Below are 15,000 nucleotides of genomic sequence, written 5' to 3' on the forward strand. Positions count from 1 at the left end.
CAAACAACAACTCTATGTACCAATCTCTAACTGGACACCACACTTTATAGTCTGCTGATTTCAAAGAATGGATTGTGAAAGTCACGTGAGGAGCTATGGATGGAAATGCTGTGAGCAAAATGAGAGTTAGGAAGAAGGAATTTAGCTGGTTCTCAGCTTCCTCCACTTGGTTAAAGTTCTCCAGGTCATGGCACAGGAATTTATAACCAACTGTCAGTGCGAATGCCTGTGTACTAGACTTAGTTCTCAGATCTGAATCTTTTAAAGAATTGGAGAAGAAAATCTAAACTTGGAATCAAGCCAAGCCTATAATCAAGATTTCCTAAAATAGAACTAAAGATAAAAAAAGGCAAATGTTTTACTAAAGAAAGAAATCAGGATGCTATTGGCCTCTGGATAGGGGCCATACTTGGTATGCAAAAAGGAGTGAGTAGGAATTCCTATACCCTATAATTAATATAATAATCAATGGGAGTACAAGAGGTGTAATGTGATTACAAGGAGACTGACAGAGGAAAACTTTGTAGAGGGGTGATTAGCAATTAAGGTAATCAGGAAATTCTTTCGAATGCTGTTTTGGAGAGCTGAACGGTAGCAGTTAAATGCTTCGTATTATAGGGGGTAGCCTAATTAGTGGTGGGGAAGGATGTTCCACAAATACCCAGAGTAGGAACAGGGTAGGAAAGTTGAAAGAACTAGCAACAAATGGGTTGTCTTTGCGAGTGAAGAGACATTGTACGATGATGTTGTCTTGGAGGAAAATATGAGCATCGGATGTGGAGGATGTCGGAAAGATGGGAAGGAATGAAGTGAACAGGTTTTGCTGGATGAGTAAATGTTAATGTTACATCAACAACAACAGCCAAATGCCCCTCGAATTATACTTCACCATTTTAACAATGGGCGGACACATATAATAATATATTTTTAGATACACTATGGATAAAATAAAACGTGATGGTCATGGCAGAAACGCCTGTGAACATAGATCTACTGAATGAAGGTTTAAACAACATAAAGCCTCTACGTGGTCACGCAACAATGCTAAAAACAGCTGCTAAATCTACTTCAAATAACCTCCAAGCGTTTTTAAAATATGAACGACACATTAGATAATGTAGTCCTCGATATACTATGCCTAAATAAAAGACAATGAAATACGATTAGGAAGCTGCTCAAACCACGAATATTCGTCAACACGATTCATCAAGAAGTTGCCTCCCTTGCACAACAATTTAGCCTACATGAGTTATTTCCCTTATTTATATTCCCTTTCCATTCATATCTCTGGAGGTGAACTACCTTTATACTGCCTCTACAATTTCCTTTCCCGGATGATGTCATTTCACTTCACCTGAGCAGCTAAATTTCCGAGGAAAGGCATGAAGGTCACTGTCTCTCCGGTTCCCTGTCCTATATAATCTAAATCACTGTGTTTACTTCATTCTATTTCAGAGAACAAAAGACAATCATGAAGAGGAGAAAATGGAAGTTGTGGCGTTCATGCCTTCACTACAATGTCGCTTAAGTTATACACAAAAAAAAAAAAAGAAAGAAAACATATTTCTGGTTGTTTAGCCCTCGGAAAGGCTTTATTCAGCAGACCAATGATTGAAAGATATTCCATTTGTGACCATCCTGTCTTTTATACAGACATAATGTAGCAAGGGCTAATTATTCTATGTGTGCATTTTTTTTTAAGACAATGGGGTGTAATTTGTGAGAGATTTGGTTGATGTTTCTTGCAAATCTAGAGACCACATAGAGGCTACCTTGTCTACTAAATGCAGTTATAAAGTTAGCAGTCTCAGATCAACAGCCCAATGTGTAGATGTGAAGGGGGGGGGGGCTAATAAGTGAAACAAGGTGGCCAGAAAGATGAAGTTTATATTAAAGAAATATAAAAATAGGCAGAGGCGTGGGTGAGTGAGTGGTTAAGAAACTTGCTTCCCAACCATGTGGCCTTGGGTTCAATCCCATTGTGTGGTATCATTCTATATCTTCTACTATAGCCCTGATCTGGAAAAAGCCTTTGAGATGGAAACTGAAAGAAGCCTATTATGTGTGTGTGTGTGTACTTGTCTCCACCACCACTTGATAACCAGCACTGGTTTGTTTACATCCCTGTAACTTATTGGTTTAGCAAAAGGGACTGATAAAATAAATTCCAGCCTTAAAGAAAAACTAAGTACAGGGGATCAACTAAACCCTTCTGTCTAATGATTAGAAGAAGAAAAAGATTAAAAAAATAAAAGAATATAGACATAGTCAACCCACACTGAAATGAGAGGATTTCAGATAAAGCTGTTTCGAAGGAAATGGAATTCCCTGTGATGGAAAAAGGGAAGAAAGAGATGCAAATTTGCAGAAGAATAAAGAAATGTTTTCTCACCACTTTTGCTGCTACAACTGATGACCCAAGGGGTTTGTTGTTGCTGTCAAATACTTCAATACCTTGTGGTATTTCACTGTTCCGCATCAGAACCACATTACAAGTACTCGCAGTCGCTATCAATAAAAGACACAAACTTTCCATCAACAAACATAAACAAGCTTCTTTTTCTTCTTAATTAGTAATTTATATTGATCTTGTTTTGATTAAGTACTTGTTTAATTAACTTTTGGACTAACAGCTATAGTTGACTATTTGTCTCAAGCATATAGATGTGTGTATGTGTGTGTGTGTGTGTGTGAAGGCATGTGGCCTAATGGTTAGAGTATCACACACAAAATTGCTAGATCACGGGTTCAATTCCCAGACCTGGGCAGTGCATTGTGTTCTTGAGCAAAACACTTCACTCCATGTTGCTCCATTCCACTCAGCTGTAAACCCTGCAATGGTCTTCTGGTTTGGTGGGATGTTGGTTTGCTCGCCTGGCCGGCAGAGTGGCATTAGCCAAACACCAAAATGACGTGCAGTGCACTGTGGCCAGTGATGTATAACAACATGCGATAGTCTGGTCAATACCATGATATACCATGACATGTATATATATCTATATATACAAACATACATACATGTGTGTGTGTGTGTGAGAGAGAGAGAGAGAGAGATGCTATATCTCTCCTGTCATCCCATGTGTTTCATTCACTGGTTTGCAAACAATGCTTCATGAATGAAGCCATTTGTTTGTCTTCCAGGTTGTATGAAAGTATGGCCAGGCTGTTTTGTTTTTCAAGAGAGTGGAAGATTATTATTATTACGTCACATGGAAACGAGTAAGAGTGGGAAACAAGAAAGGCATCAGGCCAAAGGAAAATACAACCCCAACAAACATTTGTCTGACCCTTACAAGCAAGGAAAGGTAGATATCAAAATGATGATGACGACGATGATGATGATGATGATGATAACATTATTCCAGCAAACACTCTCATAAGACTTGAACCCAGTATCTCTGGATAAACAGGAACAGGTCAGGAAGGAAAGCAAAAACAAAACAAACACAAGACAAAACAAAAAAAAAGACTCATAAAAAAAGATGAATAATTTGAAAGATGAAAGAAATGGCAAAATGTAGAAGAGAGAGAGAGAGAGAGAATTGTTGCCACTCACCGACAGCAGGAAATGGTACAAATCTTTTGATAAAGATTTTGGTAGCAGGGCTAAAACGTTCCGCTTTTTCTATGAGGACACTGATGCCAACCTGGGATAGAAAGACCAAACCAAAATTAACTCTCAAATGGAACATCGAAAGAAGAAGAATCGACAGAAAACTTCAGCTGCTGCTGCTGCTGCTATGGGGTTGTTATTTCTTTATTTATTTTGCATTTGTGTCCAGGAATGGTCATGTTGTTAAGGAATTTGTTTAATTTTCTATTCAATTGCAGTAATAAACATTTTAGGTTTTTGGAAACTATAGAATCAAATGCGAATGTGTATGAAATATCAATGAATGATATAAATGGGAAATGCAAAAAAGAAAACGTTTTTAGAACAGTCAATATTTTTGTGGTTCAAAAATTGCGATTTGTGACACAAAACGTCCTCTGGAATTAGCCAGAGACAGACTTTAACTACTAAATATTGTTAAACACATCTCTGCAAATGCAACGATGTGCACAAGCAATTCACTTTAAATACAACGAAAAACCGGCGGTGAGACTGTTTTTAGCAGATCTCCAGGTGGGTGTCATGGCAGGCAAGGGGTTAATGTAGGAAATGTATTTGTACGAAGTTCAAATAGTTCTAAAGGAGACAACTGTGTGTCGACTACTTACAGCTATGGAGACGGCGGTGGAAACAGCTCCGACGTACCCGACTATAAACCGTTTCATTGGGGTTGGCTGCGGAAGAGAAACAATATATACCCACCGTTAAATAGGGTGGATTATATATGCCTACACACACACATGTAACTTACATATACACGGAAACACACACACACACATACATACACATTCATACTTTAGACATGCACAAATGTACTCACACCCGTACTTTACAGATGGAAAACATACACATATACGCATGTACGGACATATTTTGCACATGCTCGTACCTATTTTCACCTGTGTGTGTGTGTGTGTGTGTGTGTGTACATATTTTACACATGAACATCTATTTGCATATGCACACACACATAGATAGACAAACTTCAGGGGCGGACCCAAAGGAGGACATAATGGGCAGATGCCCCTCGCCCCTCAAAAAAAGACATGCACCCTTCTAAACAATGTTATTTCGCCCTTTTCTCCTGGAAGTGTATTCACTTCTGACCTTGTGCGCTCCCTTCGAAAAACTCCTGGGACACTGCCTGTACTTTAGACACGTGCATATAAACTCTTCACTCTAATATACAAACCACATACTTTATTATACACACCACAGTTTCAATTCTAGAGAAACACTAAAGATTATTTCTCATAAAAACAAATTTCATTTTGACATCAGGGGGAGGGAGAGGAGTGGTGGCACCCCTTCGTTATTTCTCACTTCTTTTACGTCTAATTACTGTCCTGTTATTACTGGCATCACATCATCTTGTTCATCACATCTTCATCATCACAATCGGTCGCACACCAACAACACACAATAAACTGGCATTCTGTTGGCTGTGATGACAAATGTGCCAACAGAACGGCCAGTGGCTGAGTACTCCACAGACATGGCATACCTTATTAATATGTGGTTCTCAGGGAGATTCAGTGTGACACAGAATGTGACAAGGCTGGCCCTTTTAACTACAGGTAAAACTCATTTTTGTCAGCTGAGTGGTCTGGAATAATGTGAAATAAAGAGTCTTGCTCAAGGACTCAATGCGCCGCCGGGAATCGAACTCACGACCTTATGATGATGAGCAACCACTAAGCCCCTAAGCCTCCACTACAACACACAACATCCCTGCTTCAAATAGAAAGGATTTCATCTATAAATATACAAATATGACATGTCATTGTCAAAATAGTTTCCTGCATGGAAAATGTCCCCACCCAGTCAGGAGTATTTCTCCAAATATAGGCAACGGTATGGCTGTGCGGTGAAGAAGCTTGCTCCCAAACCATGTGGTTTTGGGTTCAGTCCCACTGTACAGCACTTTGGGTAAAAGCAACATTTCTAAGATGAAGAGAATAAACCAAAAATGACAAACATTCGAAAATTGCAGAGAAAACTCTAGAACGGTTGGTAATATTCTCCCTGTTGTCTTCCGCTTACCTTGGTAGCATTTCTGTTGGCATAATTAACACAGGCGTTGTGGCTTTGATTCATCCATTGCCAAAGGATTGTCTTACCAATGGTTGGATTTGGCAGCAGCATTCCAATAACCTGCAGGAAAGAAGGGGGAGGAAGAAAAGAGTCAAATGTTTGAGTAGTAGTAGTAGTAGTATAATTGGTGCAGGTCTTAAATAGATCTTAACATAATTACTTGGCATGCATGCAAAGACACACGCACACGCACACACAAAATGGCTGAACTCAAAATCTTTTCCCGTTATTCTTGTAACATCCAAGGTTAAACAAAAGACATTCTGCCCCTGGAAACCCTTAAGAGAGAGGAGATACATTGTTCTTGCCCTTACAATCCTAAAGACCAGAAAATCAATTTAACTTGAAACAGACTGCCGGCATCAGTTGTTAGTTGTCGGAGCACTGCATCCTTCAAAACTTCCATGCTTCCTGAGATTTGCCAACACTCCACCTGATTTTCTCCCCTCCATACACACACAAGCATGTATCTGACTCATACACTGTTCACTTCCTAGACATTTGCACATTACTGCATATGCTTTATATGCACTTTTGACGAGTTGTGGTGCACCTGAGCACTGTATACAATAATTTCATTATTATTATTATTATTATTATTATTATTATTATTAAACCAAGAACCTCATTAATTTTTATCAAATATTCTTATCTAATTCAAACAATTTATATTTTAGTCAATGAATGTCAAATATTGTATGATTTATGCAGTATAATTTATATATAATTATTCTATAGATAGACAGAGGCCTGGCCGTGTGGTAAGAGGTTTACTTCCCAAGCACATGGTCTTGGATTCAGAACCACTGTGTGGTGTCTTGGGCTGACCAAGGCCTAGTGGATAGATTTGGTAGACATTTGGTTGGCATTAGGAAGTGCATCCGGCCATAGAAACCATGCCAACAGACAGTAGAGGTCAGAGCAGTCTTCTGGCTTGCCAGCACCTGTCAAACTGTCCAACCCATGCCGGCAGAGAAAACAGATGTTGAATGATGATGATGATGATGACGGTGACTGATGCATGTATGCAATACATACATACATACAGACAGACAGACATATGGTGTAGTGGGTGGCAGTTGACCTATGGTTAAAACAACAACAACAATAAATAGTGAGGTCATTAATTAAGGGCAAAATACTTACAAATGGGGACCCAAATGGCACAAAACCTGAAAGAGGGAGAAAGAAACATGAGATTAATAAAATAATATTTAGTATTTAGAACCCTGCCCTCCATTTACCATATATGGAAGTGGAGAGAGAGAGAGAGGCAGACAGGGAGGGAGGGAGAGAAGGAGAAAGAAGGGCACTGGGGAAGGTGAGTGAAAGAAGATGAGAGTGACAATAGTTTGAGAGTGGAGAATAGGAAAAGTGAGGGTGGCTGAGAGATGAGATTTTGTAAGTTTAAAGTGAAGTGAAAGGGGTCACTCATGCAGGAATGCGTAGGTGCAGGGGTTGTTGTGTGGTAAGAAGCTTGCATCTCCAACCACATGGTTCCAGGTTCAGTCTTCCTGCATGGCACTTTGGCCAAGTGTCTTCTTCTATAGCCCTGGGCCAACTAAAGCTTCATCAGTGGATTTGGTAGCTGGAAACTGAAAGAAACCCGTGGTATATATACATAATACATACATATATATATGTGCATGTATATATATATATATTATATATATATATATATATATATATATATATACACACACCACACACACATATATATATATGTATAAATATATATAAATATATATATACATAAATACATAAATATAGAAATATTAAAATAACTAAGTCTCTCTAAAAGAGAACAGCGGCAGCGTTCCCGGAAAATAATAGTTATCGCCATACTAATATATCAAATAGCTAACTTAAGGCGATGGCCTCATGGAGCTAATAAGCGGACAGCTTTTTTCTTATTTTTATAAGAATGCCATATTAGTATGGCGATAACTATTATTTACATAAATATATATATACATAAATACATAAATATATATACATAAATACATAAATATATATATACATAAATATATATCATCATCATCATCATCATCATCGTTTAACGTCCGCTTTCCATGCTAGCATGGGTTGGACGGTTCAACTGGGGTCTGGGAAGCCCGAAGGCTGCACCAGGCCAGTCAGATGTGGCAGTGTTTCTACAGCTGGATGCCCTTCCTAACGCCAACCACTCCGAGAGTGTAGTGGGTGATTTTATGTGCCACCGACACAGGTGCCAGACGAGGCTGGCAGACGGCCACGCTCGGATGGTGTTTTTTTTTATGTGCCACCGACACAGGTGCCAGACGAGGCTGGCAGACGGCCACGCTCGGATGGTGTTTTTTTATGTGCCACCGACACAGGTGCCAGACGAGGCTGATATATATTAATTTTTTTTTTTTTTCTAGTTTCAGCTCAGAGCTGCGGCCATGCTGATGCACCGCCGTTTTGTGCTACACTGTTATTGCGACGAACCTCGTCTAATATGTGGCACTTGGTGAAGAATGGAGTTTGTTACAGCTACTCTCATTTGCACCTCTTGACGTGAGGTAGGTTCATCTGGGACTCTCGACAGGAAGATGTCCAGCTTTGATTTAAAAACCACTACATCTACTTTGTGCAAGTTCCTCAGACTCTTTGGGAGAATATTAAAAAGCTGTGGGCCCTTGAAACCCAGGCTGTTGCAGAAGCTGGTCCTGAAGCGTGATGGCATTGCTGGGATCTTTGGCACTATGCAGTGTCGTCCCGTTCTAGCATTGGTGTAGCTTACAATGCCAAAATTTGGCACAATTCCTTCCAGGATCTTCCAGACATATATTACTGCATACCTCTCCCGTCTTCTCTCCAGGGAGTAGAGTCTTAGCTGTTTCAACCTTTCCCAGTAGCTGAGCTGTTGCAAAGAGACGATCTTCTTTGTGAATCTTCTCTGGATTGCTTCAAGGTCCGCTGTTAATTTTACACTGGTGGGTGACCATAGATGTGAGCAGTAATCCAGGCGACTGAGGACAAATGTCCACCAGAGGACCATCATGGTTTCCTTATCTTTGGTTCTGAATGTTCTTAGGATCCACCCAGCCAGTCGTCTGCACTTTGTCACCATCCTGGTAATGTGCACTTGGAAAGAGGTATCATCACTCATGTCGATACCCAGGTCCCTCACAGACTTAGGCTCTGGGATTGAAATTCCCTGTGGACCGGTGTATCCTGTAAGTTTAATATTCAGTTTTGGATGCTGGTAGCGCAGGGCCTGGAATTTTTCAGCATTAAACTGCATATTATTATCCTCAGCCCATCTGTAGATTGAGTCCAACTCCTGCTGCAGGTGTGCAACATCGCTGGGGTTCTGTATTTTCTGCGAGACTTTCGTATCGTCTGCATAGCTGGCCAGAGTGGCTATCCGGGCATATCTGAGAGGCCACTATAAAAAGCAGTGGTCCCAAGACAGTGCCCTGTGGAACACCGCTCACTATTTATGTGTTCATACAGGTGGCTCCACTAACCACTACTGCCTGACTCCTATCTTTCAGGAAGTCATGCAACCACACTCCAAGTTTTCCAGCTATGCCAAGGTCACGCAGTTTGTGGCATATCATACCATGATCCACCTTGTCAAAAGCTTTTGCAAAATCAAGGTATATTACGTCCACATTTGATTTGTTGAGTAACTGCCTCAACACCCAGTCATAATGTTGTAAGAACTGGGTCAGGCAGCTCCTACCTGGTTGAAAATCATGCTGGGTATTACTCAGCAAGTTATTTTCCTCAAGGAATGCGATTAGTTTCTTTCTGACTATCCGTTCCATGACTTTGCTGATGTGTGAAGTCAGAGAGATAGGCCTATAGTTTTTGGCATCTGCTCTACTTCCCCCTTTATGTATTGGGCATATTATTCCCTCCTTCAGCTTGCTTGGCAGTTTGCCATTCGCAAGAAAGCTCTGGAAGAGAATCTTGAAGGGTTTTGCCAGGGCATGCTTACACGCTTTGAGGAGGATGGCTGGGAAACCGTGGTGAGAGACAAACACACACACACACACATTCTTTTTCTTTTATTCTTTTACTTGTTTCAATCATTTGACTGTGGCCATGTTGGAGCACTGCCTTTAGTCGAACAAATCAACCCCAGAACTTATTCTTTGTAAGCCTAGTACTTATTTTATCGGTCTCTTTTGCTGAACTGCAAAGTAAGAGGGATGTAAGCACACCAGCCTCGGTTGTCAAGTGATGGTGTGGGAGGAGGACACAGACACACAAACATATACACACACATACATATATATACACACACACACACACACATGATAGGCTTCTTTCAGTTTCCATCTACCAAATCCACTCACAAGGCTTTGATCAGCCTGAGGTTATAGAAGACACCTGACCAAGGTGCCATGCAGTAGGTCTGAACCAGGAACCATGTGGTTGGTAAGCAAGCTTCTTACCACACAGCTGGGCTTCTTTCAGTTTCCATCTCCCAAATCTACTCACTAGGCTTTAGTTGTCTTGAGGCTATGGTAGAAGACCCTCACTCCCAAGGTACCGTGTGGTGAGACTGAACCCAGGACCATGTGGTTGGAAAGCAAACTTCTTAATTTCTACAGAGTTGAGCTTTCAAGATGCAAGTGACTTCATATTAAAAAAAAAACAACAAAAGCATCACCTCCTCCTCATCCTTCTTCCCCCACCCCCACTTTTTCACTTCCTTCTAATTTAGGCACAAGGTAACCATTACATGGTAACTTAAAAAGCTAGAAATAGCAGTCAAATCTCCTGTAGACCACAGCTTACCATCTTAAAAATAAAACAGGATACATTGGATTATTGTAGTCCAAGGAATATTTAAACCTGTCAAAAGCTGGTGAGGTGGTCATGGTTGGAGCTTATTCAATTATAGGTTGACTATCATGAGTGACTTTGATTTAACAACACTATCAATTGATATTTTGATGTTAAACAGCTGCCATAACGAGATACATTTACAATTAAATCACAGATAACAAAAGATAATGGAAGTGCCTCACAATCTTCACCATCATCACCATCAAAATAACAATAATAATACGTCACCTTACTGGCACCTGTGCCGGTGGCATGTATAAAAAGATTCGAGCGAGGTCATTGCCAGTACCGCCTGACTGGCCCCGTGCCGGTAGCACATAAAAAGCACCCACTACACTCTCGGAGTGGTTGGCATTAGGAAGGGCATCCAGCAGTAGAAACTCTGCCAGATCAAGATTGGAGCCTGGTGCAGCCATCTGGTTCGCCAGACCTCAGTTAAAATCGTCCAACCCATGCTAGCATGGAAAGCGGACATTAAACAATGAATAATAATAATAATAATAATAATAATAATAATAATGGTTTCAAATTTTGGCACAAGGCCAGCAATTTCAGGAAGTGTGTAAATCGAAAGCACTCAACCCCAGTACTCAACTAGTACTTAATTTATCAACCCCGAAAGGATGAAAGGCAAAATTGACCTCGGCAGAATTTGAACTCAGGACGTAGCGACAGACGAAATACTGCTAAGCATTTCATCCAGCGGGCTAACGATTCTGCCAGCTCGCTATCTTAATAATAGTATTAATAATAATAATAATAATAGTAATAATCTTTTCCGTTATAGGTACAAGGCCTGAAGTTTTGAGGAAGGGGACTAATTGATTACATCAACCCCAGAATTTCACTGGTACTTAATTTATCGACCCTGAAAGGATGAAAGACAAAGTCAACCTTGGCAGAATTTGAACCCAGACCGTAGCAATGAGCGAAATACTGCTAAGCATTTCATCCAGCGTGCTAACGATTCTGCCAGCTCACTGCCTTAAATAACAATAATAAAAATCCTTCGTATTTGAGGCACAAGGTCTGAAATTTTGGTGGGGTTCAATGATATCAACCTGACTGATTAACTGGTATTTATTTTATTGACCCCAAAAGGATGAAAGGCAAAGTTGACCTTGGTTGAGTTTGAACTCATAAAGGTGCTAAGCATTTTGCCAGGTGTGCTAACAATGCTGCCAGCTTGCTGCCATAATAATAATAATAATAATAATGATAATAATAATAATGATGATGATAATGCATGCAGCCAGGAAATAAAGGCAGAGGAAAAGAAAGAAACAAACAAATGAGTTATTCTACCTGACATTCGGAAAGGCATGAATATTTTTTCACCAGTATCAGGATGTATGATGGCCTGAAATAGTGAGAGAGAGAGAGAGATGGAAGAGAAAGAGAAAATTGAAAGAGATTTAAAATATAAATCTATCGGAACAATTAGCTGACAGCACTCTTCCTTAAGCCCTTCCCACTTGACGGAGCATAGGCCACCGATGACTTTTCTCCACTGTTCTTCACTCTGGGACTTTCTCATTTCACATATATATATATATATATATATATATATATATATATATATGTATAAATTTATAAATAAGGATAATATTGATATTTAAATATCAATCTTATCAAGTGGCCAGCATGGGAATAAATACCAAACAAAGGTAATAATTATTTAAACCTATAAATAAGGGTATCTGAGAGATACCACCATGCCGAAATAGCAGTCAAAACCATGACCCTACCATTTAAGGTGGTTTTTAGGGTCAGAGTTTTGACTGCTATTTCGGCATGGTGGTATCTCTCAGATACCCTTATTTATAGTTTTATATATATATATATATTATATATATATATATATATATATCATCGTTCGTGATTGTCCTTTAACACCTGTTTCACATGGGTTGGGTGGTTTGGCAAGCAGCAGCAGGGCTGTGCCGAGCTCTGCTGTCAACTTTGGAATCTTTTCCACAGCTGCACATAAAAAGCACCCACTACACTCGTGGAGTGGTTGGCGTTAGGAAGGGCATCCAGCCGTAGAAACTCTGCCAGATCAGACTGGAGCCTGGAGCAGCCCCTGGCTTCCCAGACCCCGGTCGAACCGTCCAACCCGTGCTAGCGCGGAAAACGGACATTAAACGATGATGATGTATACCCTTCTTAACACCAACCCCAATAGAACAACAGGTGAGAGATATAACCACAGGTGAATTCAAGTCAAATGATCCATGGTTCAAACCCCATTGCAGTCATAGAGCCAAGCTTATAAATAAGAACATTATTATTATTATAGACTGCAGTGTTGATGTAATGAACAAAGGGCCTGTCAGCATCTGGTGCTCACCCGAAGTTCTTGCGCAGAGAGATGCAGGGACGAATTTCCTAACCAAGGGAAGACATTTTTGTCAGTGATTTCAAAATGGAATAACGTTTTTAATGGGGTAGCAATAATAGTAGTGGTTATAGTGATGATGGTGACGGTACTGGTGGGGTGGTGGGGGATAGTAGTAGTAGCAGCAGCAGTGGAAGTAGCAGTAACAGCACCAGCAGTAGTGGTGGTGGTGGTGGTGGTGGCAGCAGAAGTAGTTGCAGCAGCAGTAGTAATACAGTATGTATGTGTGTGTGTGTGCGCGTGTGTGAGTGAGTGTGCGCGTGTGTGAGTGAGTGTGTGCGTGTGTGTGTAATACAAAGCAAAAGTGTGTATAAAGAAAGACCTTACCTGTTTGACCTTCTGTGCCTCCCACAACTGTTTGCTGGGGACATTGTCAGGAAGCTGACCCTTTCTGTAGAGCTCTAACAACTGGATGGAAGACTGGAGTTTCTTATCACTGACCAACAGAGTTCTGGGGTCAATAACGTCCAGGAAATGTAACAGCCGTCCTGTGAATGTCTCCTAGCAAAATAAATAATACTTTTTATGTATGTATGTATATATATATATATATATATAAAAAGAGAGAGAGAGAGAGAGCGAGAGAGAGAGAGAGAGAGAGAGAGAGATGGATGGATAAATAGGTTGTTTGGAATTGTGTACTTCCCCTGTTCGAAGGTTATAATGGACACAGGTTTGTATGTCACATAGCTAGCTAGAGGCAATGGCCTCTTGGAACTAATCAACGGCAGCATTCGTCCTATATTTCTGGACTGCCATATTAGCTTGGCGACAACTATTAATATCCAGTACCACTGACCATAGTCTCCTTTAGAGAGACTTAGAAATTTTAATATTTCTATATATATATATACACAGGGTGGACCAAAAGTAGGTTTACAGTCATTCAACCATCTCTTCTGCATTCATACATGAACAGTTTGGATCTTAATTATAAAAAAATATGAAACCCTTATTCTCTGCTGATTCAGTTAATTTTGTCAAGTTCCCTTTTCAGTTTGGCCGATAGAAATTTAAATGTAATAAAATGTTTTAAAGAAATTTAAAGTGCCTACGTGATAACTGTAACCATACTTTTGGGCCGCCATGTATATGTGTATATGACCGTGACCGACCAGGCTTTCAGATGTTGCTACATATCGCTGGTCACAATGCGCTTCGCATTGTTTTAGCCTTCAAATGACGCCACCCCGCTGGCTAAGCGGGCAGACCAACAGAAGAAAGAGTGAGAGAAAGTTGTGGCGAAAGAGTACACCACCCCCTGCCGGAGCCTCGTGGAGCTTTAGGTGTTTTCGCTCAATAAACACTCACAACGCCCGGTCTGGGAATCGAAACTGCGATCCTACGACCGCGAGTCCGCTTCCATAACCACTGGGCCACTGCGCCTCCACATATGTGTATATACATACATATATATACGTGTACACACATATATGGGGTAAGTAAGAAAATGGAGAGGATACAAAAACGACATACATCAGTCAGCTGGTAGACATTCTATTTATTCCAAAGTATTAGAAAGTATTAAAGGAATACATACACATGCTGTAACTATGTGCTACACACACACACACACGTGTGTGCTAATATTACAGAAAAAGAGCAAAAGATCAGATTGTCAGTACTATACCTCAGTTGGTTGATTCCCCAACCTCTGAGTCACACAGAAATATATATATATATATAATATATATATATATATATATATATATATTCTTTTATTCTTTTATTTGTTTCAGTCATTTGACTGCGGCCATGCTGGAGCATCGCCTTTAGTCGAACAAACTGACCCCAGGACTTATTCTTTGTAAACCTAGGACTTATTCTACCAGTCTCTTTTACTGAACTGCTAAGTTATGGGGACATAAACACACCAGCATTGGTTGTCAAGCGATGGTGGGGGGTACAAACACAGACACACAAACATACACATACACACGCGCACGCACACACACACACACACACACACATATATACATATACAGCAGGCTTCTTTCAGCTTCAGTCTACCAAATCCAATCACAAGCCTTTGGTTAGCTCAACGCTGCAGTAGACGGCACTTGCCCAA

The 15,000-nt window shown here is 40.3% G+C and overlaps 1 protein-coding gene across 1 annotated transcript in view; it reads right to left on the minus strand.

Annotated features, from left to right (window-relative positions):
* The window catches only part of LOC115219828 (sideroflexin-5), a 34,296-nt gene that overhangs the window by 12,292 nt on the left and 7,004 nt on the right, over positions 1-15,000 (minus strand). The window contains exons 2-8 of the mRNA XM_029790108.2: positions 13,260-13,433; positions 11,840-11,894; positions 6,854-6,879; positions 5,657-5,767; positions 4,222-4,287; positions 3,557-3,647; positions 2,393-2,508 (exon numbers count right to left, since the gene is read on the minus strand). Coding sequence (XP_029645968.1) covers positions 2,393-2,508; positions 3,557-3,647; positions 4,222-4,287; positions 5,657-5,767; positions 6,854-6,879; positions 11,840-11,894; positions 13,260-13,433 — 639 coding nt within the window. The remainder of the gene's footprint in view (positions 1-2,392; positions 2,509-3,556; positions 3,648-4,221; positions 4,288-5,656; positions 5,768-6,853; positions 6,880-11,839; positions 11,895-13,259; positions 13,434-15,000) is intronic.

Source organism: Octopus sinensis, linkage group LG15, assembly GCF_006345805.1.
Source record: "Octopus sinensis linkage group LG15, ASM634580v1, whole genome shotgun sequence".
Classification (NCBI taxonomy): Eukaryota; Metazoa; Mollusca; class Cephalopoda; order Octopoda; family Octopodidae; genus Octopus; species Octopus sinensis.